At 35.9% G+C, this 23,853-nt stretch overlaps 1 protein-coding gene across 2 annotated transcripts in view; it reads left to right on the top strand.

Annotated features, from left to right (window-relative positions):
* LOC103711437 (squalene synthase 13-like) overlaps positions 1–23,853 on the top strand; it is a 75,614-nt gene that overhangs the window by 13,082 nt on the left and 38,679 nt on the right. The window contains exons 5-14 of one of the 2 annotated variants that reach the window (XM_008797574.4): positions 4,469–4,538; positions 6,121–6,264; positions 6,369–6,473; positions 6,771–6,917; positions 15,046–15,121; positions 17,899–17,987; positions 22,822–22,913; positions 22,986–23,028; positions 23,116–23,191; positions 23,485–23,761. In XM_008797574.4, coding sequence (XP_008795796.1) covers positions 4,469–4,538; positions 6,121–6,264; positions 6,369–6,473; positions 6,771–6,917; positions 15,046–15,121; positions 17,899–17,987; positions 22,822–22,913; positions 22,986–23,028; positions 23,116–23,172 — 823 coding nt within the window. In that variant the 3' untranslated portion in view covers positions 23,173–23,191; positions 23,485–23,761. Of the gene's footprint in view, positions 1–4,468; positions 4,539–6,120; positions 6,265–6,368; positions 6,474–6,770; positions 6,918–15,045; positions 15,122–17,898; positions 17,988–22,821; positions 22,914–22,985; positions 23,029–23,115; positions 23,192–23,484; positions 23,762–23,853 lie in introns of those variants that run through there. The other variant, XM_039116237.1, reaches the window with a different exon arrangement.

Here is a 23,853-nt window from a genome sequence, read left to right as displayed (position 1 = left end):
ACGTCATTTAATCCTATCATGGATTAAAATATTGCTTACACATATTCATGCCATGGTCGCTATAACCCCTAACAGGGCCATCTTCGTAATCGACAAGATATCATAGTTCGTATTCGTTACCAACTGTAATTCGTTGGCAGAGGGCCATTTTTGTTGGATGCTAGCTCCAAGGTATCGATTTTTTCAATAGTAGGGATCGTACATAGCTATCTGATGAGAGCCTTTAGAAAACTTATCTCTTTCTTAAAATATACATATAAATAGATAAAAAATACTAAATGATATGATCAGATTCATATTTCATAACAAAGCTATTTTCATCAAAACATTTATAATATTATTTTTCATAATAAAGTATGATTTTTATAATACATATGCTGATTTATAATTTTAAGAAAAAAATATGATATTTCCACAAGCGAATCTTATGCAAAAAAAATATGATAATTTGAAAAACAATAAGGAGTGCAAGATCTACTTACCTTTTTTGTCTTAGATTGTCAGACTTCACTAAACAAATATGCTAAACCTATTTAAAAATATTAAAAGCGAGATTAATTTTTATTCGAATTAAAATAATAAGAAAAAAAGATAGTTCGTCAGGTGACAGTTTTAGCGGCTCTGGACAGATCAGGTCTAAGCAACTCGATCAATGAATCATGGAGTTTGGACTCGATCAGAGCCAAGGTCGTTCGACAGAGTTCATCATCAGTGGGTTTCTGAGACACTTAATAAGGCCGGGGTGATCGGTCCAATTGACGGTTCGGGTACCAAGGCAGTTTAGGAACTCATTTCAGATGTCAATTCAAGTTCGTACATCGGGTCGACAGGATCCTACACTGGGTCTATAGATCTTTTAGAGAGAGAAAGTAGAGAGAGGAGAGAGAAAGAGAGAAAAGAGGGTAGAAAAGAGAGACTCTCTCCTCTCTTCACGAATGGGGAGGCTCATCCTCCCCTTCTCCTTTCGTTTCCCCCTTTCCTCCACAGGTCCAGGGGGCAGCCACGGTGGCTCGACCCTCACTCGTCGGCAGCTGGCGGTGGTTAAGCTCAGATGAAGAAGGTGAAACAGGGACTGCCCTATTTCATGTGTTTTGGCGGTTCGTCGGCCCCGGATCAAGTAGTGGCGACGACCATGAAGCCAAAAAACCAAGAGGAAGAACAAGCTTGACCTATTACCTCAATCCGATGAAGTTCCGATGGCATTTCCGACGACGAATCAAGGAGACTCGGAGAAGGATCATCAAGATCGGCAAGGATTCTTGGACTCATTGTGGACGGCTTTCAATGGAGGAAGAGGAGGTAAATAGGCGAAATCCTAGAGTTCTAGTCGAACTCGGATTGTTTAGATAACTTTGATTTTTGCCGGAAAATCAGGGGAGGAAGAAGACTCCCATCGGAGTCTCCCCTCCTCCTGAATCGTCCCACAGGGCATGGTTAGGCTTGGGCTTGGCCTCTTCGGGACGGCCCACAAGCCCAAGAAAACTAGGCTAGGCTAGGCTGTGACATAATGCTCTAGCACTGGGGAGATCCATCAGAAAATAATTTATGTTGAAACATTGGCAGGATTGGATTTATTTGCTGTCTGATTTTACTTGAAGAATGTTTTGCTTAAAAGCTCTATTGGAAGATTATTTGTCATCTCGTGTTGGACCCTAACCATGAAACTCTAAATTCCAACCTCAATCATATCTTCAACTAAGATCAAAATTTTGTGGATTTTTGTGTGCGAGTATATTACCATAGCAAGAATCCTCTTTCTATGCCAATCTCATTGATGAAAAATCAAGCAGTGTAGTCAAATAGCATGCTTTTAAGGAAGTTATACTATTGTGAAATGTTTGAATTAATACGATTATGAAAAGGCTTTCTTCAAATGCTATTGCTTTGGCACTAGTTTTGTCTTTGATAAGCCTAATATCATGCGGTCTCTATTTCAAATCTGGAGAACAACATGAATGTGTTGGTTCAGTTCAAGGTTCACTGAACCATGCTGAACCTTCCTGTTCGGGGCATATTGAACTAGACCGGCATGGTTTGTGGCTTCGGTTCGAAATGGAGGGAGAGGGAGAAGGATATAGAGGAAAAGAGAGGGAAGAAGGGAGAGGGAGAGGGAAAGGGAGGAAGGGAGTGAGGGAGGGAGAGGGAGAAGGGAGAGAGAGGCCGAGCGAGAGCTCTCCGGGCTCAGAAACCCTAATTGAAACAAGGATCCTTTTTAAGTGAAGTCGTCAAACTATTTGTTGACTTCGGTTTAAGTTGGCAAAAAAAATGGCAAATGGTTTCCCAACTTCTTAAGTGAAGTAGGCAAACCATTTGCCGACTTCAGTTCAAAATTGGCAAAAAAAAGTTACATCCTGAAATAGCATGGTACAGACCCGTACCATTTTGTACCTCCTGTCGATCGGTATAGGTTCTGGTATCAGTTCGGCAAACCTTGGTTCTATTCCTTTCTTTGAGAAGGTGGGACAACTGTTTGTATATCTTTAATGCAATCCCATGAATTTGTATTCAATATTATCATTTTCAGGCTTTCCTTCCTTTGTATACTATGTTAATCTTATCTCTAATTAATTTCTCATGTTACTAAATGAAAAAGGTGTTGGTTGGAAACATCATAAGTGGCTCAACAATTTTGTCAGTATAACAAGCTGCATGTTTAGAGTGTAGGCATCCATGGCACCAAGATATATATATATATATATATATATATATATATATATATATATATTTTTTTTTTTTTTTTTTTTTTTTTTTTTTTTTTTTTGAGGACAAGAGGAGGGCCTAGGCTCACCCAAGCATGTAACCAACTCTGGCCTCATTCCATTGTTTGGTATGATAACAAAGGATGGAATTACAATTCCTTTTCATTTGAATGAATGGCAATTCCACTCATATGTGGAAGGAATGGTCATTTCCAAGAAAATGAGGATGAATGATATTTTTCGTAATGAACTAATTAAAAATTTTTATGGTATAAAATAGTAAAAAATGATATATTTTTACAATCAATTAATGATGATTATGATCTATAATAGAAAATAATTTAATACATATATTTTAAAATGTTATTTAATTAGAAAATAGTGAAATATCAAGTATCGTGCATTGTAATATTGTATCAACTATTACTTAAGGGTTTACCATGTATTATGTACTAGCAAATGGGCATTGTGCAACGCTTGTTAAAGAAAAAATAAACATAGAAATATAAATTGTTAAATATAAATTGTTATTTTTTAAATAGAAAAGATAGAAATAACTTAGACAAATATTAAAAAGTGACTAAAGTAAATAAAAAAATTATAATAAAATTATCAATAAAAACTATAAAATATGATTGAAAATAAAATTCAAATTATTAAATATAACTAAGATTAAAATTGAAAATAAAATTTTTATTCAAGATATAAAATATTAACTAAACAACAATTTGATCAATAAAATATAAAAGAGGAAATAATATTAAGGATATCATGTTAAAGAAAAGTAAAAAAAATAAATTGTTATTATTATGAATAGAAAATATAAAAATATATTAGATAAAATAATTAAATAAAATGATTAATTAAAAAATAATAAATACAATAGAAAATGCGAATAACGCAGAAATATAAATATAAAGAATATAAATAATTAATATTAAAACTAAAAATAAGATATTTGATTTAGGATATTAAATATAAATAAAAATAGAAAGTTAATAAAAATATAGAAAATAGAAAATAATGTTAATGGTATATATAATTGATATAAAATTAAATATATTCTAATATGTAACTAGTTAAATTAACTATTGGAATTTCACTTTTGTTTCTTTTACATGCATTCCTTTGTTTCACATCCGAACAAGGGAATGGGAATTGTGGTTCTAATTCATTGCATTCTGCTCGCATTCCATTTTGATTTGCATTCCATTTTTTTTTCCGTTTAGTGGAAGGGTTCAAGTGCCAGTTTTTACCATTTTGTACCAGGTGTATTGTACCATAAAGGAGGGACTACTTATTATTCCCCTTGGCACTATACCATACTTACACATGGTAGTTGGTCTCACCTTTATTTTACCAGTGCTAACTATCATACTGTGTTTGGATGATGCATACCAATACTATATTGTTCTATCGGTCTCCAATTGATATTGGTACCAATACTGGTACTTCAACCCTTGCGTGATACAGTCCTCAATGGCGTCTTTGTGACTGACTAGGAATCTGTCCAAATCAGTTGTAGACATTTCTTTAGTAAATGTAATGTCTTAGCTGAGTTCAGTATAGTCCTTTCACATAACAGCTGACCTCATGATTTTGACAAAGAACTTTAAGCTCTAGCTTCTAGATAGAATTTCAATTGCCATGCATTATTCTAGATGTAAACCTTAGCATTCAACATTTCTTTCAACACCTGGTGCCTCCTTTAAAGTCAATAGACCTTATTTTGGATTCGTTAAATTAGCGCTGCTTTTGTGGGATTTCAGTTATCAACAGGCAATTGAAGATATCACCAAGAGAATGGGTGCAGGAATGGCAAAATTTATATGCAAGGAGGTCTGTAATTTCAACACTACTATATCACCAAATTTACATGATCTTGCACAGTACACACCATTAAGAAGCACACTTGCATTAAATTTATATTTGTATGTTCTTTAGTGACCATTTGGCCTTATAGGACTCATCATAGTTAGACAGTTTCTTGGATATTGCCCTGTCAGCGGAATGCAATCTTTAACATGATTACATTTCTGCATCTGTTTTTGTTGTTACCAATAGAAAAAAAAACAAATGTTTTTGTCATCATGCTGAGTGGAGTGTTGCCAAAGGATAGAGCCAAGACTATTTATGAAGATGTGTTATATAAGTCTGCTTGAACACCTGTTGCAAATAAAACTTTCTTAGGCATATTGTAATCTAGTGGCTTCTAGTCACTAACATAAAAGAAGAGTTTATACTTTTGAACTTGCTCATCATGCATCTTCAGTAAACTTGTAATTGATTATATAGTATGGCATAGTTTTAGCTTAGGGCCTTAGGCATTCATGGTCACTTTGTATATCCATCCTTTTAGGGCCTGTTGGGGAAGAAATTGCCGGATCCCATGAGATCTGGCAGGACGGGCCAGAGGGAGTGAAAGAAATGAGAGATTAAAGAGGGGGAGGGAGAGCTCTGTGGGGTTGCGGAGCCCCAACATCACTAGGCGAGAAATAAAGACCTAAAGATGTCTTTCTTTTCATCCCGCTTGGATCAGGGCCTGCCGATCCACCTGCGCTCTCCCTCTCCCTCTCCTGCATTCTCCCATCTTCACTCTCTTCGGTCTGTCCTACCAGATCATGTTAAATTCAGCAGGTTCTTCTCAAACAGGCCTTTAGTGACAGGCCAGTGGCTTCTTAAAATGTTTCATTTACTCTACCTATTAAATGTATAATTACAACTGAGTGATGGTTTACAAATTTTGACTCCTCTTAGACATGGAGATCTCATATTACCTTCGTAATGCTGGCCTGCAAAAAGAAAGGAAATTTTAGTTAGTGTTCTCTTAGAAATAAAAAAGTTGTAAGTTTTTGTAGTCTCCTTTTTGTGGCATACAATTGGCTTCTCATATTCCTTCCTCAAGGTGTCAATTCATATTTTCAATATCCATGTCATATTTTCAATATCCATGTCCTCTGAAGGGAAAAAGTTTTGCAAATGATGTATAGTCCACTTAATTTACTGGCCAGGAGACAATATTTTACTTTAACTTCTGTTTGAAATTTGTCTTGATGCTTATGTTTTGTGTATAACTGATTACTTCTTTTTAGATTAATATTAACACCAATTAGTGAAAACTTATTTTTTGCAAAATAAGATTAGGATTTTAATACTTTGTTTTATGAGATATTAGGATATCTGCAATGCTGAAGGCATCAACTAGTTCAGTTGGTAAAGTCAATGGGGGTTGGGACCATTGGGTATCAATGACCTGTGTTTCAGTCCCACCCTCACAAAAATTTTGGCCAGGCTTACTCTGTCCCTGTTCTCAAAAAAAAGCATAAAAGAGTAATTCTGCAAGAGAATAGAACTCATTTCATATTAAATTGCTGTACTATTACATTAAGGTTTAGACCAATTTTCTTTTCCTTGTATGCAGGTAGAAACAGTCGATGACTACGATGAATATTGTCACTATGTAGCAGGACTAGTTGGGTTAGGGCTGTCAAAGCTCTTTCATGCATCTGGATTGGAAGAACTAGCTCCAGACTCCCTTTCCAATTCAATGGGCTTATTTCTTCAGGTATTGTAAGTCTATTGGTAATTTTTTATTTGCTTTATGGTGCTATTTATCTGCTGATTGTTCACTAATTAATATCTCCACATTTTCCTTATTTTAACACACAGAAAACAAATATAATTCGGGATTATTTGGAAGATATAAATGAGATACCAAAGTCACGCATGTTCTGGCCTCGAGAAATATGGAGTAAATATGCCAGTAAACTTGAGGTGTATTTTTATTTTTTTTTATTTTTCAGCATTTGACCTTTTCTTTTTGTTATTAATTTCTAAAACCATTACTTTGATGGTTAACTAGTCTTTTATATTATACTCTTCCTGTTTCTACCGTTACTCTGAAAAGCGAGCTACTTTGCTTTTTTTCTTTGTTTGTGTACCACTGTCTTTATTATCAAGATCAAAATAAATGCAGTGGGCTCATCTTTTTTTTTTTACACAATTTATTTTTTTGTTGGTTTTCATACTCTAGGAGCTAATTCCTCGTTTCTGTTGATGCAATGTTTTCAGGATTTGCAATATGAGGAAAATTCCACAAAAGCTGTTCAATGCTTAAATGACATGGTAACCAATGCTTTAGTGCATGCTGAAGATTGCCTTCAGTACATGTCTGCATTGAAGGATCTTGCCATCTTTCGATTTTGTGTTATTCCTCAGGTACATTAGAAAATATTTGCTTTAATTGGAAGTAAGAATAGTTGGGTGGATATCATGGCCAAGCGGTAATGTTTATTGGAGTTGAAAAAGAAGATATGCTTTACTGTATGCCTTCACGTTGCTATTTATCTTATTTTACCCTTTTTTTAATGCCTCTGTTCTCTGTCTCTATATCTTTTTCTCTCTCTGAAGAGAAGGAGATTTATGGCAATAAAGGTGATAATGGGAAGAAAGTAAAGAAACTCCAACCCTAAGGAAATATCTGAGGTATCTTTATGGTATCAACAGTAACAAGCAAAAATACAAGCTTTAAGAAAGTCAATCTTTTTGCAACCTACAGACTAATTGGCTTCTTACAGTCCTGAGGATAAATTCCCCTATCCCCTCCTCTTTGTAAACTCTAAATGTTGGCCATTTCAAGCACAATAGCATTGCTTGGAAACCATCACGTTTATTCAGTTTAAGAGTATCTAGAAGCATAGGGGAAACCATGACTCTTCACATATAAAAGAGTATCTAGAAGCATAGGGGAAACGATGACTCTTCCCATATAATAACCCTTTCTCCTTTTTATGTTCCAGGAATCTACTTCAGTGAGGTGTGGACTTCCAAGTGTTTAAGGCTCTACAATCAATATCTCCTTGATAGTTAAACAACTGATATGTCCTATAAGAATTCTCATCAACATTGGTATTTCATACTCCAATTCTGTTGATCTCTTTTTCCTAATCAAATAATCTCTTGTCTGCAAGCTGCAGATACTCATGTTTGACATTCAACATGATTTCACAAACTTTAAGCATCATTCAGTTACTTCTAAGTTAAAGTGGAATCTGCAGAACTGACATTGCAACTAATGGAGAATTGGAAATAGCAAGAAGATCACTGTTAGTAGAGCATAAATCTTACAATAACTCTTGACTGCAAAAAAGAAAAGGTTTTCGCTATTGTCCTAAATTGGATCATTCCTTGTGTTGGAGGAGGATGATGAGATAGTCTTGCAAAAACAATATAGTTTGAGATATTCCAGAGTAGTTATGAACTAGGCAATGCCCCAGTTGTAACTCTTCTCTCCTTGGGTATCCTCCCCCCCCCCCTCTCTCTGAGAAAAAAAAGGGAAGAAAATGTTCCAGAGCAGTTATAACTTCTTCACATTTTTTCACGAAAAAATAGTTCCATTTTTTAATATCAGAAAACAAGGTTAATAAATCATTTGCTATTTTTCCTCTCACTTTAATTTCTAGAGTACCAAAAAAAAAGTTCTTGATGTCTTTTTATTGAGTATAAAAATGATATCCAGAAACTAACATGCTGAACAAGAAAATAATCTTTAAAGCTCTTTGCCACAGTAAAACTATACTCTAGCCACTTCCAGGTAATCAACATGAATTCTTTGCATCTCAGTTCATTTCTTGGCTTTTAGTGATGTATGATAGAAAATGTCACAAAAACGTAAGGTTTTCTTTTCTTTTCTTTTCTTCTTTTGGCTAATTGTAAGATCTGAAATTCTGAGTTATAAATTGTAAGATTTTACTAAATTCCTTTCAAAACAATGAATACAAGTTTGAAATTCTGTACTTACAATGATTCACAGTCAAAATCCTGAACTTTTCTGTAAATTTGTAATAGCAAATGAGTCAAAACTATTAGAAGTTTTAAAACCTACGCAAACTTGCAAGCTGTCACTGGATGAGCTAGCAAAGGACTTTCAACAGTATATAGTCACCCTTAAACCCAAAGTAAAATAAAAAGTCCAAACTTTGGAAAAACTTGGCCACTCTTTAGTGCATGCTTTTAGTGAAATTCAGCTAGACTCAGGCATCTTGATAATGCGTGTGTCATTAGTTATTCAATGATATAATAGTCATATCGAGACCAAGTTCTAGTGTTTTTTTCTTCAAACCATAGTTTGCATTAGGCAGTCACCTTTCTAGTTGCTTTGCATTAGGCAGTCATCTTTCTAGATGCTGTCAGCTTCTTTTGTCTTGGTGCTTCTCAAACTTGTCCATGATCCACTGTGCGTATGGCAAACACTATCTATAGTCTAAAATGCATAGAGGGAACTGTATGTCCAATCTCTACCTAATATTACAATGTCAATTAAAATGCTTGACATCATGGCATATTCACATGTATGAATTTGTAACTTTCAATTACGAAATCTATGAAACCTTCATGTTACTTACCCATAGTGTATTGGTTTTTGTGCCTATACTAAAATTTCTTGTCCGATGAAACCTTTTGCAACATTTTTTATCAGGATATTTACTTTGCCTTTTTAAACAAAATGTGAGCAGGTCAATTTTTATTGGCTTAGATGGCTTGAAGATTGTCATGAAACTCTCAAGCAAGGTCCGCCGAACCGGTATCGGGACCTGTACTGGTCGGTGGCCGGTTTGGTATGGTATCGATTCGATACCGTACCGACACATGGTCCATAATGGTGTGCCCATTTGGAACCGGCATGCCAATTTTTTTCTCAATGTTTTTAAGTTTGAATTAATGGTAATCAATTTATTTTAATTTTTCAATAATTTTAAGTATATTTTAAATTTATTGATGTTTCTATGATTCCATACATCCTAAATGATGCCTCTTGATATTTTAGAGTGATGCAAAATATAAAATGATTAGTGAGATGTTGCATGCTAGAAGAAACAACACAAAATATCCTAAAATCAATTAGTGAGATATAAAATATAAAATGATATCAATTACCTATATTTAAAGTACAACATACATACCGATATCTAAAATCTTGTCGAGTGGAGATATCTCTCATAGATATTCGGATTATGAGATAATCAGAAGGCACATTAGCCCACTCTAACAAAGCGGTGTTGTAGTTCCATACGCTCATTCCCTAAGGAATGCTCTCTGAGTTACAACCACTCTCAGGTCTCTTACTAAAGATCTGGCTTTGAGAGGTATCCTTTGGTAGATAATACGGTTGTAGAGGGGTTCATCTAAATATGCCGGCAGCAAAATTCGATTCGTAAGATACTTCGGGCTACGTAAGGTAGTAGCTACCGGAAGACGATGCCTTAGACGTACTATATCCATTTCCATATCCGTATGGGTTCATAGGCTGCTTGTGGTTGTGAATAATAAGATTCAACATACGACTCGGAACCTAATATATCTATGGACCTCTAGGAGCTCATGTTCTATATGCAATCGTATCCTCACGGGCTCTACCAGATCGTGCACTGTGGTCCTTATTCTGTGTGGCATGCATAAATTGAAACTCACCAATTAATCAAAAATCACCTATGGTTGTCTCATAAACAGTGATCTTATGCCTTCCACTCTCTAGCCAGCAGATCCATGACTATCAGAACTATCGCTACTCATCTTGGTCTCTAAATCTGAGTGAACCAACTCCACACTCTCCATTGGGGCTATAACTTTTTTTTTTGCTGCGTTGTGCCGGCTTTTCTTTCGTGCTCCTCTATCTGGCTATGTTGGGAGGATGGATGTCGCCCTCCCAACTGAGTATCGAGTAGCGTGGTGGCCTTGTCTAAGCAACTCTCGATCATATTTTTGAAAGAATGTTTCGGACAAGAAGTCATATGATGACTAGCTCCTAGTGACCCCTGTGGCTGTAGCTAATTAGCTGGAAGGATGCCTGGAGTGTTGCAATCTACCCATTGCTTTGCATCCATTATAGGCTCGTTGGCTACGAAACTGGCCAGTCGTGGAGGTGATCCTGGCTCAAGCTCTAGCTCCTGCTGTTGCCCCACAAGCTATTCGATCATAGGATCATCCTCATCGTCAAGCATTGTGGATCAGATCTATGTATTTTAGCTCCACTTTCTCCAGAATACACTTTAGCCACAACGTTAGATTGTAGTGAACATATATAAGATCGTTGAGGCACTTTTATGTCAGACGATTCTTTTGCTTGTTGTGGATGAGGATGAAGGTGAAATAGTTGTGCTCACAGTCACTCGAGGAGACTGTCTGGGAGAATCTGGATAGCTAGCCGCTTAAGATTTTTCGCGGACAAACCAAAATGAATCCACTATTCAATTACAAAAATATTGAAAAAAATTACATATAAAATTGTATCATATTAGTATGCATCTAACATTAGGTAATAGTTATCGTTGATATGTAATATACCTGGATTCATACTTTTTTTACTTAAGACAGGCGTCAAGACTCCAAAGTTGTCTGTGCCCATTATAAATATTTTCATTTGTGAAAAAGAGTCGTCTTGTAATATATTAATCACTGTTAGGAGTTAACTTATGAATGTCACTTAAGTTAATTTACTTTTTCTTGACAGGGCCCGACTTTTGGATCAGGCTCCATCTTGTAAATCACGTTACGTAGAGTGGCCAGGAGTTCACGTCCGTATTCACGTATGGTGTACTGGAACCTTGATTTCAGGTAGCAAGCCTATAGATACAGTTCGTAATTATTTAGTAGAATTATACAAGTGCTAATTGTCAATGTTTTTACTTACCTGCTAGATGCAAGTCTCCATCCATCTGGTAGTCCTATCGCTACTCAATAATGTCGATTTACTCTTGGGCGTACATTGAATCTGTCTTCTTGATCTAATTCTTTGCCCTCTCTATCATATGATACGAGAAGCCCATCTAGGGGTACGTTTCGCTATCCACCGCTTGAAGCTCTTCGTACAATGGTTTGATAGCCTTCACTATTTTCTCGACCCTCTGTCAGAATGTCTGCCTCGTCACTAAGTCCTCCACAATGCTTCCCTTAGTATCGGCCCTCGCAAATCTACTTTTCTACCACTCGACACTAATAAATATTTGACACGACTACTTTCCTCTCAAGGAGGCTATCAAGGATAACATAATTAGTAGCAAAGCGTGTCACACCTGGTCTCAAGATCTCTCCCTCTGCATATCTTCTTATCAGTGATAGAACCCATGTATGGTTATAAATATATCTGGTGATGGTTTGGGCTGTCTCCACTGTCTGCTACACCCTATGAATCTTCATAATGTCCATCAACATAAGGTTGATACAAAGTGCACCACATGGGGTCTATAAAATGTGGCTGATGCTCCATCAAGATTTTTCCGGCAGTCTTATATTGTGGCTCATTTTCAGTGATGACTTATCCAACATTCTTCTCTCCTACCTAATCAATCACCTCCATCAATCTGAGGATATACATGGCGTTGTGCACCTGATCAGAAGCATCAACTGACTTTTGAAAGAAAGTCTTCATATCACATGTCAAAAAGTTAATGCTTCGCCTGGTGGGACCGGTCTCAGTGATGACCTGTACAATATTCTTCTCTCCTACCTAATCAATCACCTCCAATCTGAGGATGTACATGGCGTTGTGCACCTGATCAGAAGCATCAATTGACTTTTGGAAGAAAGTCTTCATATCACATGGTTGGACCGGTCCAACCATCAGACATCACCGTCAGTCCATATGTGGGCCACTTGCTCTAGTATGAAGCAATCAACTTCTCTAGCTCATTGTTGTCAAAAAGCTCACCATAGATGTCCTTCAGTCTAGGAGGATCGACACCGGAACCAGCAATATATATGGAGAAAATGACAGACCTATAGTATATGTTGTTTGTCGCATTCACTGGGATGTGGTTGAAGTGAAATAGGATCCGATAGCTTGCTGCATCCTTATTCTTCTTTAGTATGGTGTCATCCTTCTGTTGCTTCGAATTCTTGCTAGAAAAGGCAAGTGGATCTAAATCATGGATGGTGGCTCCTAGTGAAATCTCTCTAGAGGACTTTTTCTGCTACCAAAAGCTTCCAGCATAAAAGCAATACAACCACCACCTCTAGTGACAACCTCCCTAGTTGAGGTTCTTCTGAACTCTAGATTTGTCCTGCTGGTCATGGAACTAGAGTTCGACTCGTAGTGTGAGGGTCCAAATCGAGTTCTATGCCTGGCCACCTCATCCTACTGCTACTGATCATCCAGACTTGTCTGAATGTCAGCCTGGATCTGTGCCTCGCCATTTGAAGCGGACGCCTTCTCTGACTTTCTGAAGTGATATGAAGGTAGCTCTACTGCCCAGTGATCCACCTCTACCTTCTTGGCAACCCTTTCTTTCACAGCTCTGAAATCAGTAAAGTACTACTTCATCGGCTGTTGGACTTTTTGTGGGCATTTCCGGCACATAGATACATCGGAATAACTACGAGCTAGGTGTTGCTTCAACCTAATTACACCTCCTTTCTTGAACTGTGTTGCATCAGTTGCACCTTTAATGATGCCAACCTGAGAGCAATTGCCCATGTTTTCAACTAATATCATGCTTTAGGTTCTTTTTCCTCGATGGTTTCATTTCTACAGATTGATCAAGCACATCAGTTTATTAATTATTTAAAAATAGTAAAATTTTGTTACGATGAAAAGGATATTTTCTACTTCAAAAAATATTTTTGACTTGTCTAATACATAGTGCTAATTTTTGATGTTTTTGGATTATTTATATATTTTTAAAAAATTTTAAATTTAAAAATATGTTCAAATATCATAAATTTAGAAAAATATGTTTTCTGCTTCAAAAAATATTTTTGAATTATGTAATTCATAGTACTAATTTTTCATAATTTTGTATTAATTATATATTTTTAATTATTTTTTAAATTAAAAATAATTTTTAAATACAAATATTTCAAAAAATTAATTTAAGCTCAGATTCTTGTAGAACCGTACCATAGATGCTACATATATTTTATATTTTTTTAAGCCCGTGGGCATGCATCAAAGACTATTTATTTATTTATTATTTTAAAATTTAGGTCTAGGCCATTGTGCAAATGATCGCTTCAAAATTTGAATAAATAGGCACTAAATTTATAGTTTGCATGCCCCTAAATAAGCTTCTAATTTTACAGTTATTTTTGAGAATTTATTTATTTATTTAAGTTTTAAACCAAATATATATTTTTTAATTTAAAAAATTATATATAATTCAAAAAATTAAAAATTTAATAGGATTGTGTAGATTAGCTATAGATTACAACATATCATGAATCATGCCAAAATCGAAAGTTTTGGCATGGCCTCCCCTTATTTTGAAAATTTCTTGACATTGAAAAAAAAATAAATGAGGTAGGGGAGGGAAAATATTCTTTGTTTTGGGTTGTATTGTGTTTAAATCGTTGAAATCAGCGCATTTTTTTGGCCCAGGGGATCGAGAAAATCGTGAAGGAAGAATTGAGAAAACTTAGGAAGCTTTCTCAGGCCTTCCCACTACTTATAAGGGTGAAGGAAGGGGGAACCGGTTCATACAAGTTCCGACCGGTTCGGATAGGTTCCGACCGGTTCCGGATGGGTTCAGTATACCACAGCCGAACCGACCTGGTCTTGTGCCAGTTCAACTCGGTTCGGTAGGCCTTACTCTCAACTGCTTAAAGTTATGCCATGGTCTGACATAAAATACAAGAAAGTACCTTATAGGCTCATATGGCTATAGTACCATTGCCTGTGCATGTACTTGCATGTTGGCATTTTTATATTAGCAATATAGGGACCTCTACAGAATGTTGAAGCAAGAAAGATATGCAGTACACATGATCATTCGGTGTTGAGTAGTATGCATTTTGATATTTGATCAGCCTCAGTAGTACCAGACATATTCTTTATAAGTTAATAAAATCAAAATTCTGTGCAAGGCTAATGGTCATCATGGTCATAGAAGTAACCTATCAAGTAAAAGAAAGTCGTGTATTGGCTCTTATGAGTTTTTAACAAACAATACAGGCTAATTTTGGCCTACTGGCTTAGTTGATACAGGTGTCAATGCATCTTATTTGACCAGAGTCTGATGTCCTTATCATTTTCATCCAGCCTGATATCTATTTTGTTTTCTGTTCATCCTTGATGTCAGCAGTTCATGGCAAGAAGTGCAAGCTCGTCCTGTCATTGTCTAAGACAAGTGTTACAATAATTCTTATTTAAAATTCAGCATTTTGTCCTGTGTACATAATAAATAAAATGTTGTATGAAAATCTTGTTGTGCTCCTCAATCTTCCATTTTTCCTTGCTATTCATAATTCTGCTTTTTATATCTCATATTTCCATTCCAGTAACTTTATTGTCTAGTTTGAACATTTATCTCAATTTCAAAAACGCCTGTTAGTTGACAATTGTCAGTTGCATCAGATCATGGCAATTGGAACCCTTGCTCTATGCTATAACAATGTGGAGGTTTTTAGAGGAGTTGTGAAGATGCGACGTGGTAAGAAAATTTTGTGCCATTTTTATTTACTATAATCATGATTGTTTCATGTTTATTCAATTTAAAGTTGATCATAATATTATTTTTCATTTCCATGGTGGTTTCTTCTCTTTTTCTTTTTTGGTAACTTGTGTTTCTCCACTCATTTCAGTTTAACATCAGCCCTTGTTCTCTTTCTATAATATAGATTGTTCAATTAGAAGATATGGGCTATGGATGGATATGTCGATTACATGAATGATTTGTTTCCTCATAGCTCCTTTAAATGGGATTTGCTCTCCCTCTCAACATGTATTCGCATTACCTTTTATGTTCTGAAATCTATGTCACAAACTCAGTGTCATTGATTTCATTGAGACTTTGAGTCTTTTCAAACTAGGGAAGACTTATCATATGTTAATATGAATTCTTGTCCATCTCAAGTTTAATTAGATACTAGTATTCTTATGATCAAGGTTTGACGTACTGATCAGTACCATACCATACCGAACATACAGTATCATATAGATACCGAACCAGTACACAGTCTTGTACCATTCTGATACTTGGTATGCCTCTCTATCTTGTAGCATACCATGTACCAACACTGTAATAGGATGGTATTGGTACGAGGTCTAGTACTGAAACGGCGAACTTTGCTTATGATAGATACGTGACAAGTATGAGATATTAACGACATCACATCATTGTAAGGCTTCATCTTTTTCACAAGTTAGCATCATATATATATATATATCTACAACCTCGAGCAAATACCCACACAATATGAGCTAATCTTTAGAGCTGCAAATGAACCATGCTCTTCCTAAACAGCAGCAGTTGAGCTTAGCTCAGGTGGCTGAATTTGGGCATGTTCTTCTGGAACAAGCCAATAGCAATCTGTGTTTTAAGTGAGCCTATGCTCAGCTAATAATAAACCTGAGCACAAGCATTTGTTGGCTTGCAATGGAAGTATAGGTTCAGGCTCAGATTGAGAATCCATTCATTTAAGTGGCTCCATAGCTAAGCTTGAGCATTGATAATCTCTGCTCAAGCTCAGCCTGACCACCCCATTGATCTTACAGCAAGCTCAGTCTTGCTTTGCTTGTTTGTGGCCCTTCCCCTTGTGTTATCATACCATTACCTAAGCATCAGATCCGGTAAAAATCCATATTTTAGAGTATTTAAATGAGATTAATACTAGGGTAGATAATACAATGGAAAGTTCTTTTGTTGTACCCCTTCCATAGATAGATTTCTTCAACCAATGGGCCTTCCAGTTGTTAAAGTAAGCCCCAGGTCATTTACCTGAAGTCAAGAGCCAATTTGGTTACATGTCTACAAATGCTTATCCTTTTTTGATTTGAAAGGGATGCTTCTCTTAAAAATAAAATAAAATAAAATTAGAATATTGATATGCTTAACATGAAGGTTTTGGAGTGAGTTTTTGGAAAAAAATCTGGAGCGAGTGCAGCACCCCAGGTAGAAGTTTTTGACTAATAGGAGGTCCACTGTTGCTTAAACTTGTGTCCGTGATTTTAACACCAATTCACCAATGGTTGATGTCAAAGAGTTATGGCAAAAAGCTTCGGAGCTTGATGAATCATAAATTGATCCATAGTCAAAGTTAAACAGGTAAGCTAATGTTTACCAGTTGATAAGTCAACAGACTGACATGCAAGACTGCCATTATATTGTTTGGGCCCATGTCATTGGCTTCAGTCCCCTCAAAATTTTGATTATGCTCAACACAGAGCTGGTCTATTGGCATCCCTAACAGTTGATCCTATATTGTTCGCATCTGAACTTGATATGGTATATTTTTACCATTACTTGCTGAGTATTAGCATGCATTAACACAAAAGGATATGGGATATTGCTCGCGAATAGGAAGAAGGTATGCTGATATATGATGGGAAACTAATTTAATTTCTCCTTGGAAACATCTTTAATTGCTTTGAACTGGCAAATGGAACAGCTTGTGAATATTTATATGCTAGCCCCTCCAAACATATCTAGTGTCTTAAATGTAATTTAGCAAGCAAGCTATAGCTAGTTAACATAGCCTGAGTAGCTAAAGGATACAACATATAAATGAATCTTACCTGCAACTCAACATCAATGGATAGAAGTTTTTTTTTTCTTTTTTTGTTCTCTATTCGTTTGCAATAATTAGATAATTGCTTCAGAATATATGCAAGTTTGATATGAATGTCGACTTTTGAATTATTAGCTGAACTTTTATCATACGAGGCCAATCAACCAGTGATTGGCAAACTAAGGTAACTCTTGATCTGGAGCATCTGTCTTGTTCATGATATTTTCCAAGATATTCCTTGCACCTGTGGAGGATGAAACTAGGCATAGGATATGCTCAGAAGTCTCGTAGATAAAAGTGTTCTCTGTACTTGACTTGTATCCATATCTGTATTATTGACTAATTAGTTTTGACTAGTTCAGGTTCATGACAAACCCCAAAATGTGAAAAGAAGGCATTAGCAATGACCCAATGACCCAACTTGCTTTCCTACGAAACAACATTAGCAGATACATTTTATACAGAAGGGGTGCAGTGATTATCATGTTACTATAATAAAATATGGAATGAATCTTCATCAATACTATGATTTTGTTGATCTATTTACTTTTTAAATTTCAGGATTATAATGGTTAATTTAAATTTGTATATGTTTTGACCCCAGATCAATATCATGAAGTATTTTATGTCATGAAAGTAAAATATGCTTATTGCAGTAGTTAGTGTTGGAATGTACCTTTTAACCGGTGCTCCTTTCCAGGACTTACTGCTAGGGTTATTGACCAAACAAGATCAATGTCAGATGTCTATGGTGCTTTCTTCGAATTTTCATCTTTACTCAAGTCCAAGGTAGTGTTTGCTATTAAGCGTAGATTTTCTTAATATTACTGTTTGGACAGGTTTAAGATTGAGTTGCTATCCACTCAATCGCACATCTCTCTTTATGTGACATATACTTGTTTTTCGTACTTTTGTTATGGATTAGGACAATTATTTGTGCATCTTGTGCAAATGCATAGTCAATTATCATCCCCAATGGTGAGGCAAAACCTCTTAACTGTTAAATCATGTAAATCATACTACATATCTACTTGAACCAACACCATGCATATACAAGTACACCTTGAAGTTCCTTGATAACCCTACCAAGTAGAAGGGAAGTGGGGGAGGGGGAGCTTGGAGAAGAGTCTATGTTGGCCTTCCCAGACCCAGGGGGGGCCAACCCTCAAGGATTGGAATATCATATGCCGGTGGCATGTTGCCCTAGAATTAGCTCAATTCATAGTGCACAAAGGATTTATCATGCCATGTTGATTGACACTTAAATCTATGCTAGTCCTTTTAATTCCTTGCCCCTTCTTGCCAAGTGGCTGGCACCCTGGAGATGTAGTAAGGCTACTCCACTACTCTATCACACTCTATAGGGGTAATGTAGCTGATCCAAGATTATGCATACGATTGAGTATCCCACTTCTGAAATAAGCCTATCCAATTTATAAGCTCATGAAATCATGCAAGCAAGCTAAGATGGGATTCCAATTTAAGCATTGGTGAATGCATAATTACTAAAAACTTAATTAATCACAGATCTTCCTAGAACCTAAGTTTGTAAATTATTTGGGGAAATTTAGCAATTAGATTGTCTTGAGATGAATCCCTCATGGGAATGCACTTATGTGCCTTTAGGTCTCTCTGCTAAAATACAAAGTCATATTGGTTTTCAAAATAAATATTGTTTCACTGTTTGACTGATCATGTATATTCACCATTGGATTTTAGGATTTGCTGAAACATTGGAGGAACACTTTTTTTTCTCCAAGAATACACATTACAGAATATAAATTTCACAAAAATTACTAGTGTTTATCTTAGTCTCATCAATTCTACCTACCCAACTAGTTACTTCTCAAGCATCCTTGGCCACAATTAACTACCAGTAGATCTCTAAAAAGATTTGCTAAAACATTGGAGGAAGACTTTCCTCCAAGCAAACACATTACATAATATAAACGTTTCACAACTTTCTAGTGTTTAAGAATAGTCTCATCAGTTCTGCCTACCCAAATTAGCTACTTGTCATGCATCCTTGGCTACAACCAACTAAATCCAATAGATCTCTGAAGATAAATCCTTGGCTTGTTTTATGTATCTGATCATCAAAATGATGTTATCAATTGTAGTAGACATGGGTTCCTAAGGTAAGGTAAATGTAGAGATTTCATAGTGTGCACATAGTCTATCTTAGAAGTGTGCTTTCAACTAGACATGCTCAGGTCCAGCAGTATATAATGACAAATCCAATATTGATATGGATTCAACACTCAATTGTGAAAGGTTGCAACTATCTTGTTGTCATTATGTACAGTTGTTAGAGAGCCACCAAAACATATACCTAGTTGTAATTGCTTGATGAAATAAGAAATTGGTATCTTGGTTCCCCCTTGATTGCCCTAGCAACTGGGATTTATACACAATTCCTACGCATATTAAGTATGTTATACCCACATCAATCACTTAAATGTGACGCCCATAATGTATGGAAAAAAAGAAAATATCATCTGATTAGAGCCTCGAAGAGTATCTTTTACTTGAAATTGCCTTATTGTAAAACCAAATTGTTTAGGGGCTCTTTTGCAAAGAGATAGGCTGCAAAACTAAATGCAGAAAATGAGTTGCTGATGGCTATTTGCAACTGTTTGGTTAACTGCAACTTATTTGCAAGCTGCAATTGGTTTGGCAAAAAAGTACCCAAAAAGTTGCAAAACTCATCGCAACTAAAATTAACTGAAAATGAGTTTGCCACTTATGCTGTAGGTAAGCAACCCAGCCCATCAAATCTCCTCGCCTCCAGTCTATGGGCTGTTGAAGAGGTGCCTACCTACTTAAAATCTTATAGCATAATATTAAAATAGATTATTAGAATATATAATATTCATTGTATGAAAATAATATAATATTGTATCTATTTTTTGTTGTGTAAATATTGATATTATATAATACTAATATATTACATATCAGTTAATTACTGTAGTAATATATATCATAAAATATATAACATACTTACAATCTAATGATATATTAGATAATTATTAGAATAATGTATATCACATAAAATAGTTATATATATGTTATTAATATATTACTGTTTGAGTCTTTTTTTAAAAAAAAGTGGGTTAGGTTTCTCTCTTTCTAAAAAAACGATTCTATGAAGTACATGATTAAAAATATATCATACTATTTATAATATATATAATATATAATATTTCATATGTTAAAATATATGATATTATGACATGACCTTTGCTCCTCTGGAGAGAGAAAGTATCTATTTCTCTCGACTCCAAAATCAATAATGGGCATTCGAATAGAATATCCACATTTTTGATCATGATTTATGCTACTAAAAATATCTAAAAATAAAATAAAATCACATTTGTTTACTATCTCTAACATTTGCATCATGTGAACATAAATAGATGGTTTGCATTGCACTAGCATGCTAAAATATATGCTAAAGCATTTAAAATGAGAATCTACCTTATTGATTATGATCTACATATATTAAAAAATATAAATTGAAATCAGTAGATTGTAATGCTTAGATTATAGGAAAACATGATCTTATGTCATTTTAACCATTTATTTTTGTGTTCACATGATGCATAGGTTAGAGATGAAGACAACATGTATTTTTTAGTTTCTAGGCCCCTTCATTTTTAGAGAAGGTTTCTAGACATTTTTAGTGGTGTAGATCTTAATTAACAGTGTGGATCTTTGATTTGGATGTCCTATTATTGATTTTGAAGTCGAGAAGAGTAGATGCACTCGCCTCTTGACCGGAGGAAAATCCTCTTATAATTTATTTTATCGTATTAAAAATTATATGATATACTTATGCAGCTAAAATTGGCTATTAGGTTATTATACCTTTCAACATTGTGTAACAAAATAGCAGCAAATACATTTGCAATTCTCAGTTCAACAAAACAAAAAAGGCTTTTGCAACTGCAAATGAAATAGCATTTCTATTTCAAAATGCAGATCCTCCTGCATGCAAACGTATTCATAGGCAACCAAACAGCCTTGTAGCATTGCATTGGCAATCTCGAAATGATGAACAGTTTTCTTGTGTTGGGGGTCTGATATTGGGTTGCAGTCAAACTTTAGTATGAGAAATCCATTTGAGTAATAAATAATAATATCAAAATCTTCAAAGTTATGGAGAAAAGATTCAGGTTTTTCAGATTTCTTTTACTACCGGTCCTATCAATACAATGTGTAACTGCGTGTGAAGATTACATTACATGACCAAAGGAAAAAGGAAAAACAAAACTAATAGTTTATTCAAATGTAGCATGTCTCACTTGATATGAATTGTCCCATACGCCATGTTGGGCTTATGAAAAGAGACTCTTCATTTGGGTGTAAATATGTTTCATGTAAGGCCTGTTTGATTAGAGGTAAGTGAAAACCAGTTTAAAGGTGCAGTACAGAGAAGTGGCTTATCAGGGAACTGGAGACCACTTCAACTGTTTGTTTGTGTGAATAGAACTCTACTTATTTAGACTTTCAACCAGGGTTGGTGGAACCGTCCCAATCCGAGCGGTTCCAGTCGTACCAAGCCATTCCAGCGGCGGACTGAGGCGGTTCTGGCAACGGAAACGAAACGCAGTGCCGAAGAAGGAGAAGGAAAAAGAGAAAAAGAGAGTGAACTGGGGAGGGAGGGAGGAGGAGAAAGGAGGGTGGCGAAGGCTGACGCCCGGGCAGGAGGTGGAGGCCACGGTCGGGTTCCCTATTTCGTTCGAAATAGGGATCCGGCCGCTTTTTAATTTCGCGATCACTTAAAAATTTCGAAATTAAAAAGCAGTCGGACCTCTATTTCAAATGAAATGGGGGACTTAGCTGCAGCCTCCGCCTCTTGCCCGGGCGCCAGCCTCCAGCCTCCGCCGGCCTCCGACGGCCCTCGTCTCCCCCTTCTCTCTCTTTTTTTCTCTCTCGTTTGCCCTCTCTTCCGCCTTCTCTACTATGTCGGTACAAGCCCGGTATGGTACGATGTGGGCCCGTACTAACCTATGCCGCTGGACAACCGGTCCGGTGCTTGGTACCAGCACAACAGACCATGCTTTCAACATTTCTTTTGGTGTATGTTATGTGGTATTAAATTATTAGTGAGGTGAAAGTACTTGGAAGTGCCACTTCCATGCCAGTCAAGTGAAAGTCAAAAACTTTAACACTTGGGGCTCAGTAAACAATTTTTCAGGTCTCTCCAAACCCACGTGCTAGAAGTGCCCAATTTTACTTGTACTCGACTTCTCCAACACTCACTGACCAGCAACCAAAAGGACCCCTATACAAAGCAGATGTGGCGTACCTCCAATATAACCAATGACCAATAATAAAAGCCTATTGGCTGCCTATCCATATTCAAGAACTCTTGTAAACAAATCGACCCAAAAATTTTAATTTGTCTAGATTCATTAAGTATATTGATTTGTTTTGAATTTATTAACCCAGATGTTATATATATATATATATATATATTGGATTTCGCTCTCCACATTTTTTGCTCTTTCCAAATAAATTCCAATCCAGCTTTGACATTATTGTTCCAACTCCTATGGATTTTATATGAAAGAAATTGTACTATTAAAAAATTGATGGAACATGTAAAATGGCCATGCAGATTGATGATAATGATCCAAATGCCAGTCTTACTCGTCATCGTGTGGAAGCAATACATAAGGCGTGCATATCCTCAGGATTGCTAAATAAAAGGTTTGTCACTATTATTCCTTTTCGGTGTTGATTTTTGTTTATTGCAAAATGATCACATATGCGCTTCTTCAGGGGACGTCACATGTATGAGAGCAAGTCGTACAATTCGGTGCTGGTAAATTCTTGTTCCAGACACTTGTTTCAATGCGCTGTTGCTTCAAATCTAGAACTGCATCTAATTTTTCTTGTCACAATGATGCAGGTGATGGTGGTCCTCCTTTTCGTATCAATCTTTTTTGCCATTCTATCCACTAAATGATTAATTCTTCCAGAAGTTGGTAAGGGCCTCATCAGATGTTATCCCTTTCATGCTTCAACCCCTTCATAATACTTTTTGTTCTTCCAGAATATATTCTACCCTATCTGAGCTAGAAAAATTTGATCACTTTTCATACCTTGCTGGCCTTGCTGGTTCTGAATATGTCAGTTGTAAATGCAGGATTCGTTTTTGCATTCTAATTTATCTATTTTTGAGGCCTGGTTAGATAAATAGACATCGAAGTTTCTGACCTCTGGAGTTGCAACTACTTGTATGCACGTCACATACAATTGCAACCGTATGATTTTGCAGGTTCATGTGTGCGGCAATATGTGCACAGGGGCTTATTAGCATATGTGGTCATGGCTAGGTCTCTTCTGCTGCTGTCTGATCTTTTCATGTGTTTTCAGAAAAAATGTAAAAATGCAGTTATAAAATTATTAGCATCTGATTATCTGTTTTTTTTTCCTTAACAAGACTTCCTGCTTTAATTGTTGATGAAGTTTTAAATGTAAAATTAGTGTTGATATTTCAGTATGGACGGGCTGTGATTCCATGTCAACAGCCTGCAATGCTCTCATCTCGAGAACTCATTCTTTTGATTGGTTCTAGATTATTTTAGAGACTTTCTCACGTTTCATTGAACCATTAATAATGCAGAATAGTTTTAAAAAATTAACA

The sequence above is a fragment of the Phoenix dactylifera genome, unplaced genomic scaffold (assembly GCF_009389715.1).
Source record: "Phoenix dactylifera cultivar Barhee BC4 unplaced genomic scaffold, palm_55x_up_171113_PBpolish2nd_filt_p 000076F, whole genome shotgun sequence".
NCBI classification, from domain to species: Eukaryota; Viridiplantae; Streptophyta; class Magnoliopsida; order Arecales; family Arecaceae; genus Phoenix; species Phoenix dactylifera.
The sequence above is the reverse complement of the archived record's forward strand: the minus strand, read 5'-3'. Positions and strand labels throughout refer to the sequence as shown.